This window comes from Bos indicus x Bos taurus, chromosome 12 (assembly GCF_003369695.1).
Source record: "Bos indicus x Bos taurus breed Angus x Brahman F1 hybrid chromosome 12, Bos_hybrid_MaternalHap_v2.0, whole genome shotgun sequence".
In the NCBI taxonomy this organism is placed as follows: domain Eukaryota; kingdom Metazoa; phylum Chordata; class Mammalia; order Artiodactyla; family Bovidae; genus Bos; species Bos indicus x Bos taurus.
In genome coordinates this window covers 24437598-24465275 of record NC_040087.1, presented here as the reverse complement: position 1 = coordinate 24465275, position 27678 = coordinate 24437598, and the positions used below count along the sequence as shown (strand labels likewise).

At 39.2% G+C, this 27678-nt stretch overlaps 1 protein-coding gene across 7 annotated transcripts; it reads right to left on the bottom strand.

Annotated features, from left to right (window-relative positions):
* ALG5 (ALG5, dolichyl-phosphate beta-glucosyltransferase) lies at positions 1-27473 on the bottom strand. Of its 7 annotated transcripts, none has more exons than XR_003513747.1 (12): positions 25999-26116; positions 22350-22521; positions 21910-21956; positions 21506-21574; positions 20873-20965; positions 19199-19312; positions 16375-16407; positions 14232-14291; positions 9233-9384; positions 4515-4584; positions 2275-2360; positions 20-222 (listed from the first exon to the last, which is right to left on the bottom strand). XR_003513747.1 is itself a non-coding variant. In XM_027557390.1 (11 exons), exons 1-11 carry the CDS (start codon positions 27181-27183, stop codon positions 107-109), a joined length of 1002 nt encoding a protein of 333 aa, XP_027413191.1. In that variant the 5' UTR covers positions 27184-27473; the 3' UTR covers positions 1-106. The 7 variants fall into 7 exon arrangements, 4 of the variants coding, with proteins under 4 accessions (XP_027413191.1, XP_027413190.1, XP_027413192.1 ...); XR_003513746.1 differs by lacking the exon at positions 4515-4584 and adding an exon at positions 1558-1625 and having other exon boundaries at positions 137-222; positions 25999-26115; XM_027557390.1 differs by lacking the exons at positions 4515-4584; positions 25999-26116 and adding an exon at positions 27124-27473 and having other exon boundaries at positions 1-222.
* Between the last annotated feature and the right edge of the window lie 205 nt (positions 27474-27678).

The following is a 27678-nucleotide window of genomic DNA, read 5'->3' as shown; positions in this document are numbered from 1 at the left end:
TTAAAAGGCAGACAATACACAGGTTTATTCCAGCTTTAAAATTTTAATTTTAAATGAAATAATGTGACACTGATACATAAGTATACAATCAAAGATGGCAGATAACCTAATTCATTTTCCTGGTTTGTTCAAGCCTCCAGGCACCAGTCAAATATCGAAGTCGTATAAAAAGTAGATCCTTTCCCATCTGTAGCCAGCTCCAAAAGGGAACTAATTTAGAACCTGTAATTTAAAAGTAATTAAAAATAAAAATAATTTCAGAGGAAAATGTAACAGAACTGTATTTTAGAAGTCAACCTACACCATCTTTGTGAGCTTCTAGTCACCATAATTTGTATTATCTGTATGTAAAATATAATTTGTACATGTAAAAATGATTTTTTGGGGGGTAAGTCTTCATGTTGTACACACTGCTTTTCAGTTTCATGCACTAGAGAACTGGGCACACCTTGTACATAATACAAGTACAGATTAATAATCTGAAATAAGAAAGCCAAGACAGAAATCCAAATTTTACTCTATTTCTACTAAAGATTCTAAATCAGATAAAAGAAATACATCTTAGCTAGGCCGCCTTCTTGTCCAGTGGTTGTCAAATGGCAATATGTCAAGCCCAGTTGACTCCATGAGATTTGCCCCCTTGAGCGTGTTTTAAAGCTTAGATTCCTTTATTTTACCCCTTGGAATTGTTTTTTAAGTAAGTCAGCAGTAGGGCCTCCCTCCCCTCCAGCTTCCGTTAACTGGGGTGCTGGGTGGTAAAGTGACCTGGTCAGGACCACAGGACAGTCACTGACAGTTTCCAGATTTAAGGCCAAATGCTCTGGCTTTCTCTTTTTCTCCCCCCTGCCCTGCCCAACTTTACTGAAGTATAATTGACAAATAAAATTGAAATGTATTTAAGGTGCACAGTGCGATGATCTGATACCCAGATACACTGTGAAATGATTACCACAATCAAGTTAACATATCCACCGTAATTTTATTTAAATTGTGGACAAGACAGTTAAACATCTTTAAAACCAAAGTGAATGGTTTCTCTAAAAACAATAAAAACAAAACACCTTGATGTGAAATAAAACTTGGGAGGCTCTAAACTGAGAATTTCAGATGGCCCCTGCTCGAGCAGGGAGTCTCGAGCAGAGGGGTCTGCAGATGATGAACACAAAACCTGCTCACTGAGTGAAATGGTTAATGAGATTTAATACTCAGCTACCTGAGAAATGCAAAGTGAGCAAATGATCTAAACTGAAACGTAGTGTACTTTCCCCCACTTCAGCTTCCCACAGAGTCTATGCTGGGCACAGAGCAACACAGACACTTCGATGGAGCCGATCACAACGGGTCTGAGCATCCTCTCACCTGCTTCCCTTCCCAGGTGGTCTGCGCTGCTACCATGGAGAGGAGTCAAACCGCTGTAAACTCAGTATGATTCAGCAAGACTCCCAGAGGTGTGCATAGTTTGTATGGTTTCTAGACTGGTTCTTAAGCTTTTTCTGTCCCTAAACATCTCAATTTGCTTAATACCACACTGACTTTTCAAGAGGAAGCCATGCTCACCTGGAGGAGAGGTAACTGAAAGTCTCCAGTAATGCTCCTCCCACACGGTGAATTAATTTGGGATCATTCTAAGGTAAGCAAAGGAGAACACTAGAATATATTTTGAATTCTAAACAGTGAGATCTGTTTAAGCACTTCTGAATAAAAATTATCAGGAATTATGATAGATTTCACATTATTATAAACCTTAGAGATCTTTACATTTTTGGATGTATATACAGATACTAGCTAAAAACCAGCTGTGAATGGATTATGGATATTTGGAGTAAAAGCAGCTATAATTCTTCATTTAGCTTTGCAAAGTGGTTTGCAGGTATTCTAAACTCACTGAGCAATGATATAACACAATACTAAAAAAAAGGTATTATAAAAAGTAAAGTTTACTCCAAGACTATCCACCTTGCTTGTAGCCCGAAGTCATCACGATGCTGTCTACTGTACAAGTTTTTATTGAATTTCTTAGGCAAGCCAGTAGGCCTAATGAAGACCCTAAAAAGAGACTAAAAAAATCCAGAAGGCAGTAAGCCAGCTGGAGGCAGGTAGTGGGGATCAGTAGGCAATACTGTCTGTGAAACTGCCTCTCTGAGTCAGGACAGCTGAGCGGGCCCTGAAGGGGGGCGAGGGGTGACAGGAAAGCCAGCTGACGTCACTGGGCAACTGTATGGTCTAGGTCTTCCCCTGACTTAAGATCAGCTGTAACATAAACAATATGCTCACCTTCAATTTCAGTCCAGTTGACAGCAATTTCTGCTATTGGGATTTTAAAGAACTGTGCTATGTAAAGCAGTTCTACATCAAATGCCCTGAAATAGAAAATATATGGCTATTTATTAAAAAGACAAACAGAGTGTAACTAAATCTCTACCTTGGCATGTTTTAAAGAAGCTTACATGGCAGATTATAAAAGCTTATATTGTAAAAGTGAAGGTCAGATAAATGTAAGGTCAAATAAAAGTCAAGGAGTGGAGGAGTTTCAAGGCAAATAAAAATGTTGTGTGTCACTGCATAACATTTAAATGAGAAATATGGCCTCTCTCACAATGCCGAAACGCGCAGAGGTAAAAATGTTCTCTTGGTGTCTAAGAGAAAATTTAATCCAAGAGAAATTTTTAAGATTGATGGTTTTCACATCCCAGCTTTAGCTAGCTCAAGATACAGAACTGATAGCATTTTAAACTGATTAAGAGAGCTGATAAAACAACCACTGAGAAGCACTAGGAATGTTCTCAATCACTTTAGAGCTGCTTGATTATGTTCTTCTACCATCCAAGAACCAAGGTTTCATCTCCAAGTACAGAGTCCCTGTGGCCTACCTTCCGCCTTCCCCTTCCCAGTGCTGTCCCGGACTGCACAGTAGAGGCAGCTGGCACAAGTGAAAAGCCACTTTCGGCTGGTGTGAAAGGCCTGGTGGGTATAACTACATACGTACAGAGAAATCATCTCCAGTTTCAATTCCCAGCTCAGCCTTCCTTCTACCTGTGAAAGGTTCTTAAAGATCCTCTTCAGTCAGTCCTTTGATTTGGGTCAAATCTGCTTCCCTTAACATTTCTGAATCCTGATATGTTGGATTCTTCCAGCATTCTCCACCAGTTGCTTCCTTGCACTGGCATTAGTACCACTCCCTGTGCTGCACTTCTCCGTGCTTTTGCCTGTCTCTAAAGGCACTCAAGTCTTTCACTGTTTTGCTTTCATTCTTGAGACATTAACACCCTCTTCTCACTCCACTTTCTCGACTGCACAGAACATACTTCAAACTTCCCAAGCTTGATTTTAAAATATTAGCACAAATAGCAAAACGCCTCAAATCCATTTCCATTTGATTTCCCTGATCCCAAGCAATCTGAATTTGGAGTTTTGTTTTCTTGGCTGCAATACTACCAATGTCCATTATGCAACTAGTTTAAATCCCAAGTGTCTGGATAATTCAATACGAAAACTTTTTTTTTTAAAAACATGTAGTGCTTTTTCTTATCCTAATAAAATATTTACTTAAGATGATAAAACCATCTACAAAAGTGTTCTTTGTGTTTCTAAAAGGACTATGTAAAACTTCCGTTAAATAGAATTGTGATACTCATGAAAGAAGGAAACAATTTGAATATTAAGCTGTGTGCTTAATCCTTCACTCTCTCAACACAAAACCCAAAAATTACCTAATGGGCTTCTGAGTTGGTTCTAATGATATTCAATAATCTGATCAAGATTATTAAATATTTCTCCAAGGATATCAGTACAGAATCACTGACTCATCAAAGGCACAACACAAGAATGATGAATGAAAAGGAGTGGGGTGAAAATGCAGCTGAATAACTGAATTTATATTAAAAAAACTGAAAGTGCTATTCATCTTCTAAACTATTATTTTTATATAGCCTTCACCCCTTAAACACTTTAGATATGAGGTGTTTATTAAAACAAAACACATTACCATTATTATCAATAAAAGACCAATCTAGTACCAAAGCAAACATTATAATTAAAATACCAAGTCCTTCTAGCTGGATAATAAAGAGAAGGGTTATTCTCCAACTAAGTGACTTCTTGAGCTTTTTAAGTGTGGAGAGGGCAAAGCCGCTGTGTTTTCTTTTGTGACTTAGTTCCTGGTATATCTGTTCCCTTATGAACAGATCTATTTCTGGAGAATGAAGAGTGTGCTGACTTTGTTAAACGGCAGATACACACATACCCTCCTGCTCCCTCCTGAAAGACCACTAAAATTAAAACGACAATGAAAGGATAGTAAGACAAGAACAAAAGATGATGAGAGTAGCCAAAAAAAAACCAAACATATGAATGTTGGAAAGCAGCTGCACAAGTAATCAGGCAGAGTGGACAGCGGCAGAGGGAGAAGCCCAGAGCAGCTAATGGTCACAGAGGCCCCTGAGGTTCAGGCATCAGGGGCCTCGAGGGACCTCTGTTAAGTGGAGGTGCAGTGGGCTGCAAACTGGAGGACTCACTGAAAATCTGTATGAGATTCTCCTTTCTTCCAACTGGTTCTGTAAATGCTGGCAGCCAGGCTCATGTGTCCTAGGCAGGAGATTGAAGGATCTCACTTTAGTGAAAATGACCAGCCCCCAAACACAGTGACAGCTGGGAGTTACCCATACAAAGTGGCCCCACTCGTTTAGTCCACAGTGACATCTACCAGTTGGTCAGAGTTCTTTGACCATGCACACAGCTACTGATGAGCTTTACAGGGTCATACTAAAGATACCTGAAGGTAAACTTTAATGATAGAAATAAACATAAAAAAACTGGAGCAAAAGAAACAAGGCACGGAAAGAAGAAAATCTCAAAGTGTTAAATGAGACATTAAGAGACGTAGCGGAAGATACTATAGTCGTAAAACAGAGAAGAATGAATACTGGAATACAAGAGTTGTAGGAAATTGCAGTTTTGATAGCAGAGATAAAAATTCAAAAGGAAGGTTAGATGGTAAAATCAAGGAAACCTCAATAGAAAAATAGGAAGGAGAAGAGAAAATAAAATTAGAGGATCAACAGGGAAGTTCTACATGTGTTTTACAAATGAGAAGAGAGAGGAAATTGTTGAAGAAAGGATTAAAGGACATTTCTGAGGAACAAAGGACATGGGTTTCCAGAGTTAGAGGCCCACTGAGTTCTCAACAAAATGCATGGAAAAGAGCCATATTAAGTCGCTGAATCATGACATTTCAAAACACTCTAGAGGAAAAAAAGGCTTCCAAAGCGGGGTGGAAACAATATGCCACAGAAGAGAATCAAGATTACATTATCGACAGAACTGGACTTTTCCACAGAAACACAGAATGCCAAAGAAAACAGAGCAACGCTTTCCAAATCCTGAGGAAAAATGATTTCCAACCTGTAACTCTTTCTCCAGCTAAATGGTAAACGAGCATGAGGGTGGAGTAAAGGCACGTCTCCGCACGCGGGGTCTTGCAGTGCCTGCTTCACATTTTCAGCAAGTTTCATAGAGGATCCGCTCTACTAAAATAGGGGGGAAGCCAAGGAGGACGAGATGGAGGACAGGAGCTGCAGCAGACCAGGAAACAACTAGAAAGGAAGAGCCGACGAGGTGTCTCTGAGAAAAGGATGGAATTGAGGCATAATCTGATGCCTCTGGGAATTCACGCTCCTGTCAGAGTGAGCATGAGGAAATGTCAGATCCATCAAGAAATGCCAACAAAAAGCTCCAGGCAGTTATTACCTTCAGGAAAAACAAAAAGTACTACAATTACATGGGTCTATAATCTCATGGCACGCTACAGATCAAATCTGAATTCTCCTTACCCAGCTAGAATAATCAACGCTGAGCTGAGCAAAATTACTTTAAAACTTCAGTAGGCACGTAAGTGTGGAGGGTAAACAGGAATTTAAGAGAATACTTAAACATTCACTTCCTACTTTGGAAAGTAATAACTAAAACTGAAAAACTGAGACGCAGCTATGCAGACACTTTGTTCTGAGCATGAAGCAAATGCCACAAGCAAGCAGTAGAGAAATGACCGTGGCTACAGTGAGGGAGCGGAACCGGGGCGGGGGAGGAAAAGGAGGTGGGGCCAAGGAGGGAGCTGAACCGGGGCGGGGGCAGGGGGGCAAAAGGAGGTGGGGCCAAGGACAGCAGACTTCTTATAAACCCGACGGAATGGTTTCAAATTATAAACATGAATAACACTGATTAAAAATAAAAAATATTATTTACTAGAAGAAGGTACAAAGAATCCATTTCAAAAATTACTCATAAACGGGGTCAAATTATACCTTAACGTTAACTGGGAAGACTTCAGGTGAGGTAGAGTTCAGAGGATGGAGATTATATATATTTATATTTAACATTTAATGCTACTCATACTCAAGCAATTCTGAATCAAAGAGATGGCTGCAGTCTTTCAACTTGAGCAATACAGTGTGTACTATACCTTGATGTTTTCTAACACCTAGAAACTCTACTTGGATTTTCTGAAAGTTACGAGAAAAATTTCAGTGAATCTTTAGACTAAGTCCTCTTAAGAAAACTGTCTAAGGTGACACCTACATGGAAACGAGTAGATGCACAATTTAATTTCTAAAACTTACACTGCATAAGAAAAAACCCACATCAGCTCTATAGTGTTTCCTGATTGAAGTTTAAGAACAGAGATGTTTAAATAAAAACAATGAGACATTACTGCTTATCAGGCTGATACATGCCTATTTGATGGTTCTCCTTTATGGGTACAAAAGAAACATTATTGGATCCTAAAGAGAGATGTGAGAGGTTAAAGTTTTAAGTCAATCAAATCTCAAGTAATTAGAAAGGCGTGCACATGAACATAAAATTTACAGAAGAAAAAAAAACAAAACACATTCTTTAACTTAAAAACACATAAAACCTGGGAATGGTGCTGGCCAATAGGGCAGCCACTATCCACGTGTGGCTGGCCTGAACCGACAGGTACTACACTCTCAAGGCACAGTACAAAGAAAAGAACGTAAAATAGTTCAATATCTTTTTCATACTGAATGCATGCCAAAATGACCATGCTTATATTGTGCTAAAGATAACATTAAATTTGATCTTTCTACTTTTTAATGTGGCTACTACAAAGTTTAAAATTACACATATGGCTTGCATTTGTGTCTTCTATTGTATTTCTGTTGGACAGTGCTGCCTTAGAACAATCCTGACAAGGAAATTTCATGATTTTAAAGTCATCAAGCCTAAAACCCTACTGCTCTCCATTTTTAAATCCTTCCTTTCAAACTACAAAGAACCTAGCTCTTTAACCCTAGATTTGGACATAACCGCTTAATGAAAAATACCTACAGCAGAGGTGTGTTTCTGGAGTGGCTTCTTAGAGTCTCTGATTTTGAAGTCCATTAACTATCAGTATATTTTCTTCTCCAACAACATAACAGAAACATGCATTTAAATTAAAAGACCAAATATAAGTACTTAAAAAAGCAAATTTAACCTAGGGAAAAAGGATTTAAAAACATTTTAATTCTGAAACTCCAGTTTCTTTAAAGTTATTTGGGAAGATTAGATGACATCTATTTCTAGGGGGTAACAAATATTTGCAAACACATGCATGAAAGTTATATAGACTACATGAGTGAATATCTACTGGAATAATTATGCAGACTCCTGCCACAAACAGAATTCACACAGAACCCAGAACTAGCACTGAGTATTAATTCTTACAACAATATTTACTGAGTAGCTATGATGGGTCAGGCACTCTCTTAGTGAACTATACCATATGTTAATATTTTATATTCTGTCATAAATGTTATGACATTTAATCATTGCTAATCCATTTACTTTTTTGTTTTTAAAGTGTGCAACCAACTAGGATTTTCTGCTCTTGTGGAGCTTATGTTTTAATAGAGAAAAAGAAACATTACACAAATAAAACACTACAGATGTGACAGGTGCAAAGGTTTATGGTGCTCCAACAGCATACAGTAGGGGCATCTGGTCTACTACAGAGAGTGAGGGCAGGTTGTCCTAAGGAAGATCTGAAGGATAAGTGGATGCTGACGGAGAGGCAGTGGGTGGTGAGAAGGGAAGAAACTGCATGTGGAGACTCAGGTGGGCAAAATTATAAAATAAATATTGATGCTGATATCATTATCATTCTCAAGGCCCAGGGAAGGCACTCAAAGGCAATGGGAAGCAAAGAGCTGTGTCTGATCATTTCTAATTTTTGAAGAGATCCTCCTGGCTGCAGCACAGTAACTGATGTTCTATGGAGCTTTTAATTCTGAAACTGGAGTTTCAGAATTAAAATGACCAAACTGATGGTGGTGAAGAGGAAGAGAAATGAAGGGACAGTTAGAATGACTCCAGGTTTCAGGCTTCTGTGTCATACTGTTAGTCCCTAAACAGGCTGAGAGCTGACGTGAGGTCTGGGATGAAGAGAGGCTGAGAGAACAGTGTATTTTAAGATAGAGTGCTCTGAAGTACTGAATGTTGCTGATGGTTCATCAAGATGGTAAGTAGTCATATTAAATAAGATAGCTGGATTTAATGATAGGAGGGTAACGAGATGTCTAGATGGGGGGACAGGTGAGGAATGGCAAGTAGGAAGATGGAGACAATGAATACAGACCATTTTTCCAGGAGAAAGTTGGCTGTGGAAGGAAAGAGGGCTGGGGCTGGAGGGGTGCTGGTGGCTGGTGTCAATGGAGACCATGTTTTTCTAATGGTGAGGGAAATTTAAACTTGAAAAAACTGATGAGAAAAACATGGTTGAGAGAAAAGGCTAAAGACACGAGAGAGAAAGTAAGTGAACAGGCCTGGGTTCTTAGAAGGTGGAAGGGGATGCAGGGACCCAAGAACTGGCCTTAGGCAGGAGAGGGAACTCACTCCTGTCAAAGAAAAAAGAGAAACTAGATACCCTTTTCTGCTTTGATATTTCTAAATTTTTCTTCAAAGGAAAAAAGGAAGCTTAAGGAAATAGGATGTTTTCAGGCCTCTTGATTGATACTGTCTACAATTAAGGTGAATATATAACTTCATACCCTATATGGGATTTGAGATTTTAAAAATAAGAACCAAACCAGTATAGGCACAGATTAAGTTTACAGATATAAGTATGAATTTTGTTTAAACCTGGAGGTTCATTATGAGAATACAGGGTTGCTTCCCATTAGCTGGAGTAACTGCTGCATAAGAAGACATACCAGACACATGCCGGTTAGGAACCTACCATCGTTCAATGTGGAGAGATGAAAACGTCCGTGACGCTGCTTCTCGAGTTAATAATTTGAACCCACACTGTGTGTCCCTGATTCCTTTGACACAAAGGAACCACACCAGAAAGTGGAACCCATACATGAGAAGAGTACGGAAGTAAGAACGCTGCAACAAAGACAAAATATAAATGACTTTTGCATTTATCTATAAAGGAGACATTGAAAACAATCTGACTGCAGAGAACTGCAATTTAATGTTTAACTGACTGGGTAGCTCTCACACATGAACACCACCATCCCATTAGCTGCCCTGGTGAAGTCTATTCTAGACACTGAGGATGCCTACTGCTTGGAGCTGGGCAGGGGCTAGAGAAGTAGTTCCTTCCTTCCTGGAGGTTTAGTCAGACAAGGAGAACCACAGTGACTGTGAGAGCTGAGGCTTCAGAAACCTGCACAGCAGTTGGGGGCGCTGCTATGAGCAAGAGGAACATCTCCTCCACTGTCTTTTGTGCCTCTGTGCCCCAAACATATTTTAGTTTCAAAAAAGGTGAGTTACCAGAATATCTTGGAAAAATGAAAAATGAAGTTAACCTGAAGTTTGATACCTGGCTAATGAGAATACAACAGCAGGGGTCAGCAAGAGTGTTGCAGAAGCCACAGACCATCAAGGAGTTTGAAACAAATACCCAGTCTCCCTAATTAAGTATGACAGATATTTTTGATAAAATATACTTTAACAGGCTAAGTTCTTTAATATTTTGGAAATTAAATTTAAGTAGTCTTTTGTCTAAGTATTCCCTATTCTTAGCAGTCATTAATTTTATTATTAGTAGTAACACAACATGTATTTTATTCTTAAAACAATGAAAACTTAAAAGCATAAGAAAAACAGATCAGTAATTATCTTGGCAGTCAAGACTTTCACATTTAGGATTAAAAAAGGATAAGATCTCTTAAAATTTTCTATAATTATGGTAATAGAAACCCATGGAATGATATATTACATATGCACGTAAGAAACCCAGTAAAAGTCTATGCAAAATAATATCTCATCCTAGTAAATCAAGGTCCTTCCCTCCTTTTGGCTTTTCTTTTTCATTACTGTAATCTTTAGGATCGTTCTTCATTCACATGACTTTTTCTATCACCAAGGAACAAAATCATGACTCAACAGTCACATAAGATGACCTAAGAGAAAAGCCACTGCACTGAGCAGGCCTGTATTTGAATCCTGGCTCCATTAATAATTAGGCTGACCTTGAGCATGTTACTTCCACTCTCTAAATCCCACTTCCCTCATCTAGAATAAAAATGCCTGCCTCACAAAGTTAAAGATTAAATGGTATAATATTAAAGTCTTTAGCCTGGTGTTTGGTACAGGAAGTAACAGACACTTAATAAATGCTTTTAATAAGGGAAGGAGGTTTGAAAGCTCACTTTAACCTCCTGACCGAATTTCACTTGTGTATTAAATAGGACAAGAAGGGAAGGAAGAATAAAATATCAAACTTATCTAGATGGTACTGAAACAAAGTCTTTGGAAAGCTCTGACACTTCTCCCTGGTCACCTAGAATCATGAGTTACGTTTTGATGTAAGTATGTCTTACCTCACTAAGCAGATAGGGCAAAACCCTCATCTTAACATACTCTGGGAATCTCACAACAGCTTGCTCAGTGCCTTCCATTTAAAATATTTCCAATAAAGACTGGTTGGCTGACTAAACCTCCAAAAGAGCACTTATGCCCAGGAAAGGAACAAATAGAAATCGAAAGACAGAAAAATAAAAATTAAAAGGTAGAAAAACAATACCTATAAACAAGTTCTTGAATGATTTTTAATGTGACTGAGATGAGCTTACTAGGAGCCAAATAAAAATATTCATGACTGCTTTTGCTTGGATGTTAATAGAAGATTTTTGTTTGTTTTAGGATAATGGCTATCTAAAAGAAAACCAAAACAAAACACAAACATGTGGAGTTCACATGAGGACTTTAAGTTATTTGGTTTCTAACATATTGAAAAGCGTAACAATATAAACAGGATCTTTAATTTTTAAAACTTGAAAAAGTCTCTTAAAGTTTAGAAGACATATAAAAACACAGACCTATTTAGTTAAAAGAAGGAAACAAAGTCATAGGAGAGCATTATATGAACTTCTGAAGTAGATATTTTAAAATATTTACTATTTTAATATTAATAATTTCTAATATTTATGAAACATAAGGAATTCAGGTGAAATTTAAAGCTGACTGGTTATTTTATTATCTTAAAAAGAGAAGTTAAAGAAGTCTCAAGATTTAAGCAAAGACTCTTCAAAATATAACCTAAAGAGATCAAACAAGCAGTAATGGATTCTATTTTGAATCCTTTAAAAATGATAAATTTGAGAATACCGAGACAGTATAAACACAACTGTTTCAACTGTTACACAGAACATATGGGCATATGAACACATTTAAGGATGCTTAAATGACCCCACCGATGCTGTATCATGCACGTTTGTCTTCCAAGAGGGCAACAGAACAGATGGTAGGATTAACTGAGAATATGTATAAAGGTGTTTAGGAAAGGTAAGTCTGAAAACTACACAGTTTAGCTACCAAAGTTGCTGTTTACTGTGTTAATTAATACTCCTGTAACTTTCTCACTGTCCACAGATCGATCACCATGGAGGATTTGCATCACCTATAGGACATTAAAAGAACCCAAGTGTCCAAGAAGTGGATGGTCGTACCGCAGTTTCCTGGACATGTGGCCAATGGATGTGTTGCCCCTTGGAGATGACCTTCTCTATGACAGACACACTTCTATGAGACTCACCTGGACTTGAACTACAAGCCTACTCAGCAGGAGTTATACACAGTGGCTCCAGTGGATAACTGCTGATCAGTTTACCCTTTCTCTCTGGAGCAGCTGCCAGTTCTATAGAGCCCCAAAGCACTATGTCAGTCACTAAGTTTTAGGGACGGAGGAAGGGATGGACAGATGACAAGAGAAAAGAGATCCTGGGGTAGATCCCTTGATGACTGGTTAAAAGCAGCACTAAGTAGAAGAAGGTCCAGATCATAGCACAATCCCATTCTAAATACTATTTTGAAAAAATTCAAAGAGTTTTCAACTAATGGAAGTGAAAAGAATTTACATCGTTAAAAACAAAACCAAAAACCATAATTCCCTTCTATTGCCAACAAACAATAACAGGTCCCAACCATTTCTTTTCTAGATTACTTCAACTGCTTCCTATTTCTCCAATGTTTTTCCTTTCCAAGTTGATTATAATTTTTCCCCATTTATATATTTTTTTTAAAAAAGGAAAAAATTTACTCACAAAACCCTTAAATTAATATGTCTGTTTTCATTAAGTATTTTTGTTTGAATAGATTTTTTACACAAACAAGTATACTGCATTTATAGTATCATACTGTTTTTCATACAACCTAACATTTTAGTATTTCCCTACATTATTATACAGTCTCCACTGTGAAGTGAAGTGAAAGTCGCTTAGTCGTGTCTGACTCTTTGTGACCCCATGGACTACATAGTTCATGGAATTCTCCAGGCCAGAATACTGGAGTGGTAGCCTTTCCTTTCTCCAGGGGATCTTCCCAACCCAGGGGTTGAACCCAGGTCTCCCACATTGCAGGCGGATTCTTTACCAGCTGAGCCACCAGGGAAGCCCACTAGCATCTATTTTGTTGCTGTATGCCATTTCATCCAGGGGAAATATATACAGCTTCTAGCATCAGGATACAATATTTTATAGTTTCTAATATTTCACAATTAAAAGTCATGTTCTGAACATCTTGCACATACACTTTTCCTTTCCTTATCTCTTGTGTATCAGTGAACTGATGAAGTTGGACTAGCTAGCCTCTAACTTCTTTCAGCACTAAACTTCTAGGAGTTTGATATTCTCTATGGTTAACAGATTAATCTTTTCCAAATACCAGTAGGATTTCATAGGGTTACAGAGTTATATTTGGACAAAATGCTGAAGAAGATACAATAATTTATTTCTTAAATAAAAAAAAAGGAGAGTTCAAGTTTTCACATTTGAGCAAAATCCTTAAGGGATTTAATGGTTCTGCTATCAGTATACCTTGGGAAAGAATTAGAATTTTTTCATGTCCTATTTGAGAATCACTGAGGGAAAGGGTCAATCTTATATTCCATTGGTTCTCAAATTCTGGTTGCATAGGGTGACCTGGGAAACTTAAAACTGCAGACTCTTGGCTAGAATCTGATTTAGTGTCTGAGACTGGCCTAGGAAAGTGCATTAAAGAAAAACACAAAGAAAACGCGCCCCAGATGATTATGACCTTCCTCTGAAAACTACCGCTTTATGCTCAATCTACGTGACCACTCTAGCAGATGAACATAAAAGAATATAATGGATAATTACTGAGCCTGATTCATTAGGTCTACATTTTTACATGAAAAAGAATTAAAATAAAAAACACTGCATAGAATGATTCTTTGTTATATTTTTTCCTTGAAGTCACTCCAGCTTCTTAGTCTAATCTGTAAATTACCACCTGAAGAAGTTAATGTCTTCACTGATTTTTTTAATATATTGAAAAGGGCAGCACAACTTTACTCACGTGAAGTTATGTTGCTTTCCTAAGGGAAACAGGTTTTAAAAATTTAAACTTTGAATAAAATTTAAAATATAGTATTTCAGTGTGCTGACATGAGAAAAACTAAAGGCAAGTTCATTGGTTCCAAAACGCATCATTTGGAGAAATTTGCCTTATAACTGAATGGGGACGCTCTTTGTGTCTTCAAAAAAGAGCTGCCTGCATCCTAAATCAAAGTGAAGTCTATAGTCTCCCTTTACACTCATGAAAAAGAAAAAAAAAAAAAAATCAATTCCTGTATGTGCTAGTATTTCCTTTTGAAAGGAACCTCATTTTTATGAGATTAATTATGAAAGCTTAAGCTTATTTCATGCTAATGTATATGTAAAAAAGAAAGAAAAAAAAAAAGGATGCATGATTGATGAAAGCCTCACCTGAGCAATGGATTCTTTTTCCAAATGAGCTCGAGATCCACAAGCGATAGCCATTTGATCCTGAAGGAAGAAGCAATGAAATCAGTATCACTAATAAAAACATTTGCTTTCAATGTAAATATCATATTTTTTAGAAACTATTTTTTTAATGTTAAATATCTTTAAAGGTTTACTGAGGAGTTCGGAATCTTAAAGAAGTCTAATTGTATTTACTGAGATGACAGTTTTCCCTCTAAATATAAGAGGCATGGATTATTTCAGAATTCATATATTTAAGCGATTTTTCTAACTGAAAATACTTTGTCAATATAATTATAAGAAAAACTAGTAGTATTAGAAAGAAAAGGGTTATCTGTAGATAGTGTGATTTTATATGTAATCACTGCATTATGGAAAACCCAAGAATATCAACTGAAAACTGATTACGAATAAGAGAATGTATTACGAGAATGTAAAAGATGAGTGGGCACAAAATGAATATGTGTATAATATTTTAGTCTTATATGTAGATACAATGATCAGATAATCATAATGGAAGCAAAGACAATATTAATAACACGAATAAAAAGGAAAAATTTATAATCTTTACAAGAAATGTAGCAAGATCTAAATAAAGGAAACATACAAATGCAACCAAAGGAAAGAAAAATATCCAATCACAGAGGGCAGACCATGACCATGGATGAGAGGATGTGATTACAGTATTAAAAAGGCAACTCCCTAAGCTAACCTTTAAATTTAAAGCCATATCAATAGAAACATAAAAATATTTTTTCACTGATTTACATAAGCTAATTTGGAAGTTAATATTGAAAAATAAAGAACCAAGAAGAGCCAAGAATATTCTAAGAGTGAGAAAAGACTAGTGCCAGAGGATTTAAAGTTACATTAGAAAGCTAAAAATAATTAAAACTAAAGTTGTTGTTTAGTCACTAAGTGTGTCTGACTCTTTCACAACCCCATGGACTGTAGTCCCCACAGATCCCTCTGTCCATGGGATCTCGCAGGCAAGAATACTGGAGTGCCATTTCCTTCTTCAGGAGATCTTCCCAACCCAGGGATTGAACCCATGTCTTCTGCACTGCAGGGGGAATCTTTACCACTGAGCCACCAGGGAAGCTAGAAAAACCAAGGTGCTATGCTGTGCTTAGTCACTTAGTCGTGTCCGACTCTGAGACCCCATGGACTGTAGCCTGCCAGGCTCCTCTGTCCATGGGATTCTCCAGGCAAGAATACTGGAGTCGGCTGCCACACCCTCCTCCAGGGGATCTTTCCAACCCAGGGATTGAACCCAGGTTTCCCACATTGTAGGCAGATTCTTTACTGTCTGAGCCACCAGGAAGCCCAAGAATACTGGAGTGGGTAGCTTTTCCCTTCTCCAGGGAAACATCCTGAGCCAGGAATCAACCAGGGTCTCCTGCATTGCAGGCAGATTCTTTACCAGCTGAGCTACCAGGGAGCCCGAAAAACTAAGGTGTGTGTGTTAGTCACTCTGTTGCGTCCGACTCTGTGACTCCAGGGACTGCAGCCCACCAGGCTCTTCTGTGAATGGAATTTCTCAGGTAAGAATACTGGAGTGGGTTGCCATTTCCTTCTCCAAATGATCCCAAGGAAGGCACAAATATACAAATCCCAGAAGAATTTATCAACTTGACAAGAAAATCTTAAAGATTATTGTGTGGCAAAACAAGAAAAATCCAACCACATTAAAAATTAAAAGACAAATAAATTGGGGCAAAATACAGCAATTTATATTACAGACAAAAGGGTAATTTCCAAATAAAGTGCTCCTACAAATTATTAAGAAAAGTACTCAACAACTGATTTGGAAAGAGGTGAAGGTTATAAACACAAATTCACAAAAATAGGAAGTGGAAATACCTTTTAAATCACTGAGAAGATTCCTACCGCAATCATACTTATACCAAGAGCAATGTAAATAAAATCTATTAATGTTTTACCATATTGTACACACACGTTCTATATAGACAGCAATTTGAAAACTGTTACCTCAATTACAAATATGTACATAATTTGATGCAGCAATTTAACAGCTAGGGATTCTTCCCATAATAAACTTGCATATGTGTAAAATGACACCGATCTAAGGTTGAACACTTCAGTATTGTTTGAAGAAGCAAACCTGTACGTCCATCCAAAGGGACTGGCTATGGAGCTGTGAAAGAATAAGAAGGATTCTGATGTACACAGATGGCTCACTCTCCCAAATAGGTTGTGAAATGCAAACAACAGGAACAATGCACAGGGTGTATTTAAAAAATAAAGAATACAACACCCATCTTCTAGGTGGACATGTGGAAATGGATGACTCTAACTTCTGAGAGTGACTGGGTGACTGAGAAAGGCAGAGCGAGGTTCACTGCATACCTTCTTATACTATTTGAACTTTGAACCATTAATCAGAATAAATTTAAAAAAAAGTGTTCATTGTAAAGAAATTGGGAAACATATAAATTTACATGCATACGGAAAAAAACTTATTATAAAAACTCATGCATAATCTCGCTACCTAAAAGCAGCCATTGCTAACATTTGTATTATTTCCTTGTGTTTTTTTTGCTTTTGCTCTCCTTTCTCAAGTACTATTTACCCCAGTCTGGGGGGGAAACCCACAAAACTGGCTTAAGAAATCACTCCCTGATGCTAGTCCCAGTTGATTCTATTTAGAATAGTTAAACTACTGAACAGTTCAGTTCAGTCGCTTAGTCATGTCTGACTCTTTGCGACCCCACGAACCGCAGCATTCCAGGCCTCCCTATCCATCACCAACTCCCGGAGTTCACCCAAACCCATGTCCATTGAGTCGGTGATGCCATCCAACCATCTCATCCTGTCATCCCTGTCTCCTCCTGCCCTCAATCTTTCCCAGCATCAGGGTCTTTTCAAATGAGTCAGCTCTTCACATCAGGTGGCCAAACTACTAAACAAGTGGTCATCATATACTTTGCTCAAAAAATTATTTTATAAGATCAATTTTATTGAGGTAGGACACTACAGGTTAGGAAACTGAAAAGCTTTACATTAAAAAAAAAAAAAAAGATAAACTACTTGGAACTGTAGATCCCTATTTCATTTGTTTGTCATATAAAGCTCTACTTGCATTATACACATTTAGTTCACAACCTTAAAAGAATAATCATCTTCAGAGAAGGGACTGTAGGAAACTTTAAAGTTCACCAGGTAAGAATAATTAGCCTAGAACATGTGCCCTGGTTACTCTAAGAGGATACGCAAGAAATCAGTACAGCTGACCCTTGAACAACACAGGGTTGACCCGGGCGGGTGGAGGGAGGTGCGGTGTAGGCACTCCTACATCCTTTTTGTTGTTCAAGGGTCAGCTGGAGCAGCAGATTTCTTATTGCTGCAATTAAAAATAAAACCAGCCAAGAATAGAGAGACCAGTGGAAGCCACTGAAGAACATGCTGGCAATCCTGTCAAACCAATGTGGTGAAAGACATTTAAGTTAACTTCTGCCATCTAGTGAGTCAGTTGTGTGTTCATTAGAGAACTTGACTACTTTGCAATTCATGTTCCGGCTTCAGTATTTTCAGAAATATTCTAGTCAGTTTTCATTAGGGTTTAAGGAGATACATGTGAGGCATGCTTATGGGCTTTGTGGCTCAAATGGATTGAAAAGGGAGTACCAATTACATGAAAGATAGAACAAGAGCCTGTATCCTGAGAAACTGAAATTGAACATGCTGATGTGTAATAAACTCAGAGCCACATTTCCATTTCTTAACAAAGCAAAAGAAATACAGAGACAGAGGTAACACCTCTCAAGAGGTACAGAGGCACCAGTGTAAGGATGGAGTCAGGGTGCAGTGGCAAGATCTGTTAGGTAACAGTGTCATGTCGTAACTGGATCCTCCCCAACTTTGGCAGAAAATGACCAGGATGATAAGAAAAAGAAATCTGCTATTTAAAATCTGAAATAACTATTGACAGGCCAAAGTCGAGAAGACACATGGAAAACAGATAAAGTTCTATGCAGCTTTGTTGGGTTACCTGGGTGCCTTGCTGTTGTGCGATTTTTGTCATTCCTCTGAGGGATGGATCCACACCCAGCTTGAAGCCCTGACAATGGGGAGCCCTAGGAACTTCTGCTAAATCCTGGGATACAGTGTGTCAGTGAATGGTGTCCATAGGCACTAACTCATCCTCAAAGTCTGAATCTTTCTAGATCAGGAGTATTTGGTAAAAAGCTCAGAATATGGTAAAGTTATCTCTTTTCTCTAAATGGCTTTTAAGGGCTAGAAATGGCACCAGGATTTTCTTTCTTTCCTCAACCTTTACTTTTTTTTTTCTTTTAAAACAAATGTTGATACTGCCTTTATTCATAATTGCCAAATGCTGGAAAACTGTCCAAATGTCCTCCAACAGTTGAATGGATAAACAAGCTGTGGTACAGCCCACAATGGAATACCACTTAGCAGTTAAAAGGCACAAATCACTGATACACAGCAACTGGGATGAATCTCAGATGCGTTATGCTGAGTGAAAGTCAACGTCCACTTTTTGAAATTGTGGCACAAACAGACACGTAATCTTTTTCGAGTAGTTGTTGCTTGTATTTTGTTTTTGTTTCATAAAAATAAGATTCTGTGATCCAGTGTCATTTCATATCTCCACCTAGAAAGGTCCATCTGTGCTTTTACATAAAAGATTTAGCTGAATATGCATGATAAATGTTAAAACTCTGGTGGGAGTAAAGCAATTTAAAATTGAGAGAGATGGACAGAATATTAAATAAGTAATTGTGAAGTGACTCTCAGAAAATCAGTGAAAGTAATTAGCTCTTCTGTGGGACTGCATATAGGAATTTCACACCCCCCCCAAAAAAAAAAAATTCCCCAACTGTTTAACTTAAAAACACCATTTTGATTTTACTTTAGGCCCCCTCTGTTCTTTACTGAATATCATTTAAACTATATTCTATACTCACTGGCCAAGGCTGTAGATCATTCAGTCCTTTTTCTAATTTCTCAATATCTGGAAACTTGGTGGCTCCATCAGCATCTGCCATAAGGATCTTTTTACCTCGAGAACTGAATACACCCTGTATGTCAACATTTCAATTAAAAGAAAGTTGCTTAAAATCAAAGTTAAATTTGCTGACATAGCAATTTGTTCTGCTTTACTTAAAATATCCAAGAAAGAAATATTAGGTATGACATGGCAGGAGGCCAAAGTTCCCTGAAAACAATTGATAAGATCATTCCAGAAGTATCCAGTGTCTACTTCATGATTTTAAAAACTTTGTGAGGTCATACTACTAATACCTTGGAAAATACCGAGATGAGAAAATAGATTTGGATAAAGATATGCTGCACCAGTAAGAATAAAAATGTAAAATACCTTCTATAAAAATTATATCTGTATTATGTAAGTACAGTGGCACTTAACAGGGACCAGGGGCTCCTTAGAGGAGTATATGGAGAAGATATTTGTGGAGAGATTGAACAAATATAATAGAGACAGCTTTGCTGTGGAATGCATCATAACATGACAGAGCTTTGGTATTTTTTACTATGGGATCTAAAATGTTTAAAATTAATTGTTCAATAAAGAAATGTAGAATGCCACTAAAATTTAGGGAGTGTGGATATCTTCAAACATTACTTTAGGCATCTGACACTTAGCAAACTTATGCCACCCAATTGTGAACTGATCAATCTTTGGGCAGAATATGGCCCTACCAGTGCATACTTCACACAGAAACTATGCATCAACTCTTAATTTCACGGTGCATTTGAGTGAACACATTGTTTCTTAAGTATAAATATACTGTCACTTAACAGTGTGCCTATAGATAAGACACACATATACAAATCTAGGGGGCTTCCTCAGTAGCTCAACTGGCAAAGAACCGCCTGCAATGCAGGAGATCCCAGTTTGATCCCTGGGTTGGGAAGATCCCCTGGAGGAGGGCATGGCAACCCACTCCAGTATTCTTGCCAGAAGAATTCCATGGACAGAGGAGGCTGGTGGGCTACAATCCATGGGATCACAAAGAGCTGGAACACAACTGAGTGACTAAGCACAGCACAGCACATACAAATCTAGACAGAAATTGGATCATCTATTCTACACCATTAAGCCACTTATTAGTAAATGTGATGTCTTTTTATCATACTCACTAGAATATGGGTGAAAAAGCAGAAATAAAAAGTTGTATTTAACATCTGAACATCATATATTAAGTTTTCAAAAAGAGAAACATTACAAGCTACAAAATCTGTAGCTATATGTTTGCGATTAAAAAAATAATAATAATAAAGGAGTAACTCAGTGATACACGATAAGGGGGTTTCTTGAATGTGGGTGACCCTCCTGATTCTACCACTGAGGGCCTCCACCTCACTGCTAGATCAAGATGAATACTTCTTTCTGAATCACCCAGCACATTATAGCTATGGCATGATATTTTCTTTTTATTATGATCACATTATATATACATATATGTAAGAAGTTATTATTAAAAGCAATTTACCAGCCTTACTTGAAAGGCTGGTATTGAACCACCAAGTTGCAGAATATACATGTGCTGTAATCGACAAAAGAGGCTATTCAAAATACCTTCATATTTCAGATAAAAATGTAGAAATTACGTTATTACCATCCTAATCGCTCCGCCCTTTCCACGGTTCTTCACCAGCGTTATCACTCTCACTTTGTCACTTCCGTATTTCTGGCAGTATTTAAAAGCTACCTGTCAAATTACATAAAAGTCAGAATTAAAACAAATTTGAATTCCAAGACAGTAACAGAAACTGGGTTTCTGATTTTGGCTTAAACACTTGATATTCTAGTTGCTGCCTCTTTGTGACCGGGTGACACCCACAGCGGGTTCTGGTGGCCTAGAGAAGCTGCTGAATTCCTGGGGCCAAGATCCGAGCCTGACTGCTGAGGTCACAGCTCCCTTTCCTGCAGAGGAGACACCAGAGCAGGTAGTGGCTGTCTCTTTTTTCTTGACTCCTCTGCCTAAGCTACAGAGCTTCTAGAGAAAATAAAAATAAAAGCCACGTGCTCCTTGACTGTTACACATTTGTGACTGGGTTCCCAGAACTGCTTAAAGACCTGTTTACTTGTCAGCAGCCAACCTTACTCCCCAGAGAAGCTGTCTGTATCCTACACCATTTCCCCCAAATCTTCTCCTTGAATTCCTTACTCACAGCAGAGAATCCCACCAGACTTGTCCTCTTCTGAGTCTTCAACCTCTTTCTCTCTGCTGGCTCCTCAGCAAACTTACCTTTGAAGTCTGGTCTTTGCTGCCATCGTCAACTATTATCACCTCATAAGTGAAGGTGGGATCTTGTTTCTGCAAAAAGCAAAAATAAAATACCACCATTTGGCATGGCCGACATCAAGATTTCTAATCAAGTTGTAAGAAAGCTAAAAAAACTACTAGTGTTTTTTTTACTGTTTATGTGTATAAATATGAATATAAATTTAAGTGTACAAAGGACACTTACAGAATGTAACTGTACAAAGTGTATAACGTGTAAAAAGGCCAAGGCAACAGGCTGAGCACAGAGGCCAGGACCTTGACAGCCTGAGAATGGCCGGCACCACCTCTCATCGCGGATCCAGCCTGGGGTTCACAGCTTGGTGACCCGTTCTAGTATTAATTAGACATCAGAGAAAACATGATACCTGTCTGTCTTCCAGATAACCCAGAGCTTCATCCATCATTACAGGCACTTAAAGGAAAAAAAAAAAAAAATATATATATATATATACACACACACATATATAAATTGCTTTTGGAAATCACTTTATCCCAGCACACAGCTTATGTATCAAAGAAGCCTGGCTAACTAAGCCCTCCCGGGCTGTCCCCCCAGAGGCTATTTCAATCTGGAACATCTGTCTTCTGCTCCTCTCTTGCTCATCACTTCTCTTCAACACTTCAGCCTCAGACTGGATGCTCCTTTCTCGTCTAATCCACACTCATCCTTTCTCGTCTAATCCACAACCACCAACCATGCACACTCTCTACATCCCACAAGTATCAAGGCTCTGGCCAAGTCCAGACTTTCAATTTCCTTTTCTTCCCAAACTACCCCTTACCAGAAGAATCAAGAAGGGCTTACACCGTTTTTCTTCATTGTATGAAGGCACGACCACAGAAAGCTGTTTGGTAGGTGAGTCCTGAATGCTGGGTAAGGCTTCCCTCTGGCCCCTGACATTTAAGAAGAACTTCTCTTCTTCATGTCGATGAAGCTGTGGCATTTCTGTAGCAGTTATAAATGCAACAAAGGAAATCTAAAAGCAGATATGTTAATAAGAGATTGCATTGTGGTGACCTTTTAAAACACCTGTTATGTTAGAATAGGGGCTTCCCTGGTGGCTTGGATTGTAAAGGATCTGCCTGCAATGCACGAGACCTGAGTTTGATCCCTGGTCAGGAAGATCCCCTGGAGGAGGGCATGGCAACCTACTCCAGCATCCCTGCCTGGAGAATTCCACGGACAGAGGAGCCTGGTGGGCCACAGTCCATGGGGTCGCAAAGAGTCGGACACGACTGAGTGACTAACAGTGACATTAGAATACATCGTTTACATGATGCTTCCCCCAGGAGGTGAAATATTTACTGTTTTTAGTCCATTAACAATGCTCTGGAGGTGACTTCAAAACTCCAAGCCTTCACCTCTTGTAAACTGATTACTGTTGTCCTTTCTTCCCTTACTAAGCCCAGGAGGCGCTCTGTGTCCTGTCATGCCCCAGGCTTCTGTCATCTCAGATCTAAGAAGGAACAGTCACTACGGAAGTGACACCTACCCCGAGATGCCCTGAAACCCAACCCCTTGCCCCACTCCCCCCAGAGCCTCTGTGACAAAGGACACATTACAGGGAGAGGCTGTGGGTGAGGGCAGACCTCTCACTCAGGACCAGGCTGATCCAGGGTTGCAAGGAAAGCATCTGCCGGCCCCAGAATAAGGACAAAAAAGCTGAAGAATATATACTCATCCCAGATTTCAGTTCAGAACACAGAGTTTTTTGGAGTCAAGTATCAAATTTGGAGCCTATAGGCACTATGAACTGCTAACATTATATAGCCCTCTTCCAGATTCACTAGGGAGCTGGCTTTGGAAATAACCATTCTTTGTAGCACTGTTTCTACTGATATACTTTCTGCTTTCAAAACAATCAACCTACCAACTTTTGGAATGCAACTCATTTGTAATTCAATGACCATTTATAACATCCCACTGGAAACATACTGAAATTGAATGTGCTCCTGGTTAGCATGAGTACGAAGGCAGTGTGCCGCCTAGTGGTTAAAGAGTTCCTGCTCTGTACTCCAAGCTCCGGATTGTGGTTACTAAATTCAATTTCCTACTAAAAGTAACCAATGCTCCTAAGAGAAATGGCTGATTCAAGTGGAATAGCAGTCAGGCTAGGAAGCTACAAACATAATGACAAAGTAACCAACTTGACAGGCTCCAACTTGACAGGGAAGAATTGAAGCTTCAAAAAGAGTAACTAGCGCAGTGTATCAAAACACAGGAAAAACTTTATATCATGGGTTCTTAACAATACTGAAAATAAAAAATTAATTAATCACCTTTGTAAGAAGCCAGGGAACCATCTCATTATTTTCAAAACTTGCCTTTTATCTTTACCTTTTAAAATATGAAAGGTATTTTAGGATAACTGAATAGCTGAGGGTGAGTTTTTTTCATTATAAAATTCTAGGTAACACATGAAGGAAAGATACAATTAGAATATTCTACTCTGCAACCCCCAATGAAACAGTGGATTTAGGCAGTGATCATCAATGGCTGCTAAAACCATTAGGTTAATGACAAAGTTAATGATTGGTGGGTCAAGCTAGTAACTCCTGAAGCTGTGAATCCCACTAGACACCAAAGAAAATCAGACATCACATGCTTCCTGATACGACACAAAAGGAGTGATCAGCATCATTCACACACTTCTCTTGATTAAAACACAAATATGCATTTCATCAAATTGCAGCTGTAACCAGGAGTTCACAGGAAATTCAGGGGACAGAGCAAAATGTTAAAAGTCACCTAAGGGATGCAGTTAGTAAAATCCAGATTGTGAGAAATTCAACAGAACAAATGACTGTTTATGAGAGACAAGAAAAAAAAAAAGAGAGAAATTGTTTAAGAGACTTGAGACAAACTGATCTAGTGCTGTGTGTGTGTGGATACTGAATGAAACAAACCAGTTATACAAATACAAACCAGTTATACTAATACAAAGGCATTTGAACCAACAGTGTATTTTAAATCACTTAACAACGTTAAACTTAAAACTGCGATAACCTTATTGTGATTATGTTTTTAGAAGGGGGTCGTAACTTCAGAGAAAAATGCTTAACATTTACAGATAAAATGTTATGTCTTGGATTTGCTTCAAAATTAACTCAGAAAAGAAGTGGGTAAAGAGACAGTGCAAAGATTATGTATGAAACAAGACTGATGTGTAATGATTCCCTGCTCTGGCATCTAAAAAAGTGAAGTTCCACTAGTTGGGTGACATTTGCCTTCATGAGTCCATGTTTCCAACATCAGCTTCCTCACCAGTCAAGGGAAACTAATGATAACATTTCTGTCAGATGTTGTTTTAAAGATCAAAAGAGATAATCCTGGTTAAAAGCTGAATACAATATCCAACATATTGGAAGTATTCAATAAATGGAAGCTCTTATAATCACTTTGAGCTACTAGGATCAAAAACTTCTAGTACAACCTCTTGAAGTGCACATTTAACAGGGTCAACACAAGACAGATTCAACCTAGGATTCTGTCACACTCTGCTCCACCAAAAACCTGAAAAAAAAACCCCAACAAATCTCCATATACGACTAAGGGAAAATAGACCTCTTCACTCACGCAGACACAAACACTAAACATGTCAGGATACATTGCTTGTTCTCTACCTAAACTACCTCTAAGCTGTAAATTCTGAGAAGCTGGCCCAGTGGCCTCCCTGGCAATGCTACTACCGAGGCTGCTAATCTCAACGTCAAGGAAGCGGAAATCTCTCCCTTTACTAACTAGATGGCGGGCCCATTCCAAATTATATGGAAGAAAGTTCACTTGGCAAATTTTCTACTTATGGATCAGGAAGTGTTACGTTTCTGTGTTTCCACAGTAGTGGCAAAAGAAAATCTGAGTTTGAATACCATTGTACTGTTTCGTGCAGATGCAGTAAACTTAGGGTGCTGAATTCTGGGACATAACGACCCCTAACCATACGGTAACACCAAGCCTTGACCAGCTTGGTCTTCTTGATCCGCTGATTTATCTATTCTGCTAATAGCTGGCTTTGGTCAGTCCTGTCACCACTTTCTATTTGCTTAACTATACCAGGAAAGAGAGTGTCTAGAAAGCACACACTTTCTGGGGGGGGGCTCAGGACCTCCCCAGGCTGGGCCAGAACTGCAGACCCGGGAGGGAATCTTGGAGAGGTCAGGGCTGAGAGGGCGGATGGGCAGAAGGTCCGGGAACCAGGGGACTAAGAGAAGACAGGGTGGGCATGTCCCAGTGAACGCAAGTGTCAGGTTCTCAGCACGCAGGGAGAAGGAGCTCCAAAATAAAAATAAATAACGGAAGGAAAGGGGGTGTGAAATTCTGGGGTCTAGGCTTGGGGAAACGTGGTGCAAGGACACGTCAAAGAGCGGACAGCTCGGAGGAGAGGATGCCTGGGGGCCGTGCCTCCAGACGCGCAGTGAGCCCAGGCCCGCGTCTGTCCCCATCCCCTCCTCACCAGAATCAGGGCCGCAGCGACCAGCGCCGCGCCGAGCGCCGCCAGCTGCAGCAAGAGCGGAGCCATCCTCCATGCCGGGCCGCCAGCCGCCCTATCCCGCGCCTACACACACGCGGAAGTGCGGTCGCGCAGCCCCGCCTCCTGCCCGCAGAGAGGCAACGCCAGCTGGGCGCCCGCCGCCCACAGCGTCACCTCGCGGCCAGACCCGGTCACGCCCGGGGACCCGCGATGCCCACAGCGCCACCGCGTGACAGGACGAATGACTATGTTGTGTGCGAGCTCCTCTGTTCAAACCCAGTAGCGTTGTCAGAATCAGCAAGGAGAAATAAACGGATGTCCACTTAAATTGAATTTCAGATAGCAACGGATCGGTTTTTAACAGCATTATTTTTTTTTATTCCAGGTATTTTTTATTTCTTCAAATTTGTTATTTGCCAGGAGTGACTGAAATAAAAAAATTGGGTCCCATCGTCATCATGGAAATGGCTTTAAGAGAAAACTGGTCATGTGAATATTATTGCTTCCCATTTTCAACCAGTAAATAGTTGCCATTGATAAATAGACAGTTAACAGTCTGTCAGGAATGCTCAAGATATGTTATATAATACAACATGCCTAGTCACAGGAGAAAAACTAGGAAATAACTTAGGTGAACTTCTTGATTTCATCATACAGGACATAACAGCATTATTAAAATATAAAATTCACCCATTTAAGAGCCTTTTGTTATATTAACTTTGAAATACTGATAAAATTTCCCATTTTAACCAGTTTATGTGTCTACTACAGGGACATTGATTGCATTCACAGCTTCCTCCAACAATCACTACTGTGTATTTCTAAAACTTTCCCAGTTCTCCCCCAGCTTCTGGTAACAACTAGTAACATGAACAATTTTGCGTGTACTCTTTGTTCACCTGACATTCAAATTGAATCGGATGCCCTGCGTTTTATCGGCAACCCTTTCTAGGAAGGAGGTGGAGTGGAGGTTTTGAGCCACGACGCAGGCCACAACGAAAGTTGTTTGTTTGGAGCCCACTCTTGGCAGCTGCGTAATGTAACCTGACGTGGATAACGAACGCATTGAATTTTTAAATTTTCGGTGCTCGAGCAGGAGGCTTTTACCTGGAAGAAGGCAAGCCCAGGGCTCAGCCTAAGGAGGAGGGGAAAAGGACGCTGAAACATTGGAATAATGCTCCACGCTCAACACTTGATTCTTTGCTATAAGGTCGGTTTTCTCTGAAACTCTTGAATGGTGGGCTTCCCTGGTGGTTCAGCGATAAAGAATCCGCCTTCAGTGCAGAAGACACAGGAGACATGGGTTCCACCCCTGGTTTGGGAAGATCCTCCCACTCCAGTATTCTTGCCTGGAGAATTCCAAGGACAGAAGAGGCTGGTGGGTCATAGTCCATCAGGTCGCGAAAAGTCTGATTCTACAGAAGAGACTAAGCACGCACGCTTGAACTATCAAACTGTTTCTAAACAAACACTCGTAACTTCCGTAAAAGCCGATTCGCTAGAAAACGTCAAGCTCAAGAAAACCTAAAGGGGCGTCTGGCTAGAGGGTTGTCGAAGCGAAGCCATGCGGGAAACCGTCCTCACTTCTTCTACCTCTACTCTGGCCCATACAACCCTGCCTTCTAGATATAAGGTAGCAGAATCAATGTTGAAAGTGCTGAA

Excerpts from the sequence above, each read along its gene's own strand:
- ALG5 (XM_027557389.1), bottom strand. The coding sequence starts at position 26,064 with ATGGCTCCGCTCTTGCTGCAGCTGGCGGCGCTCGGCGCGGCGCTGGTC. Across the intron at positions 21,575-21,909 it reads GTTATCTGGAAGACAGACAG|AAACAAGATCCCACCTTCAC; the intron begins GTATCATGTTTT and ends TGCTTTTTGCAG. Across the intron at positions 9,385-14,231 it reads AAAAAGAATCCATTGCTCAG|CGTTCTTACTTCCGTACTCT; the intron begins GTGAGGCTTTCA and ends TCTTTGTTGCAG.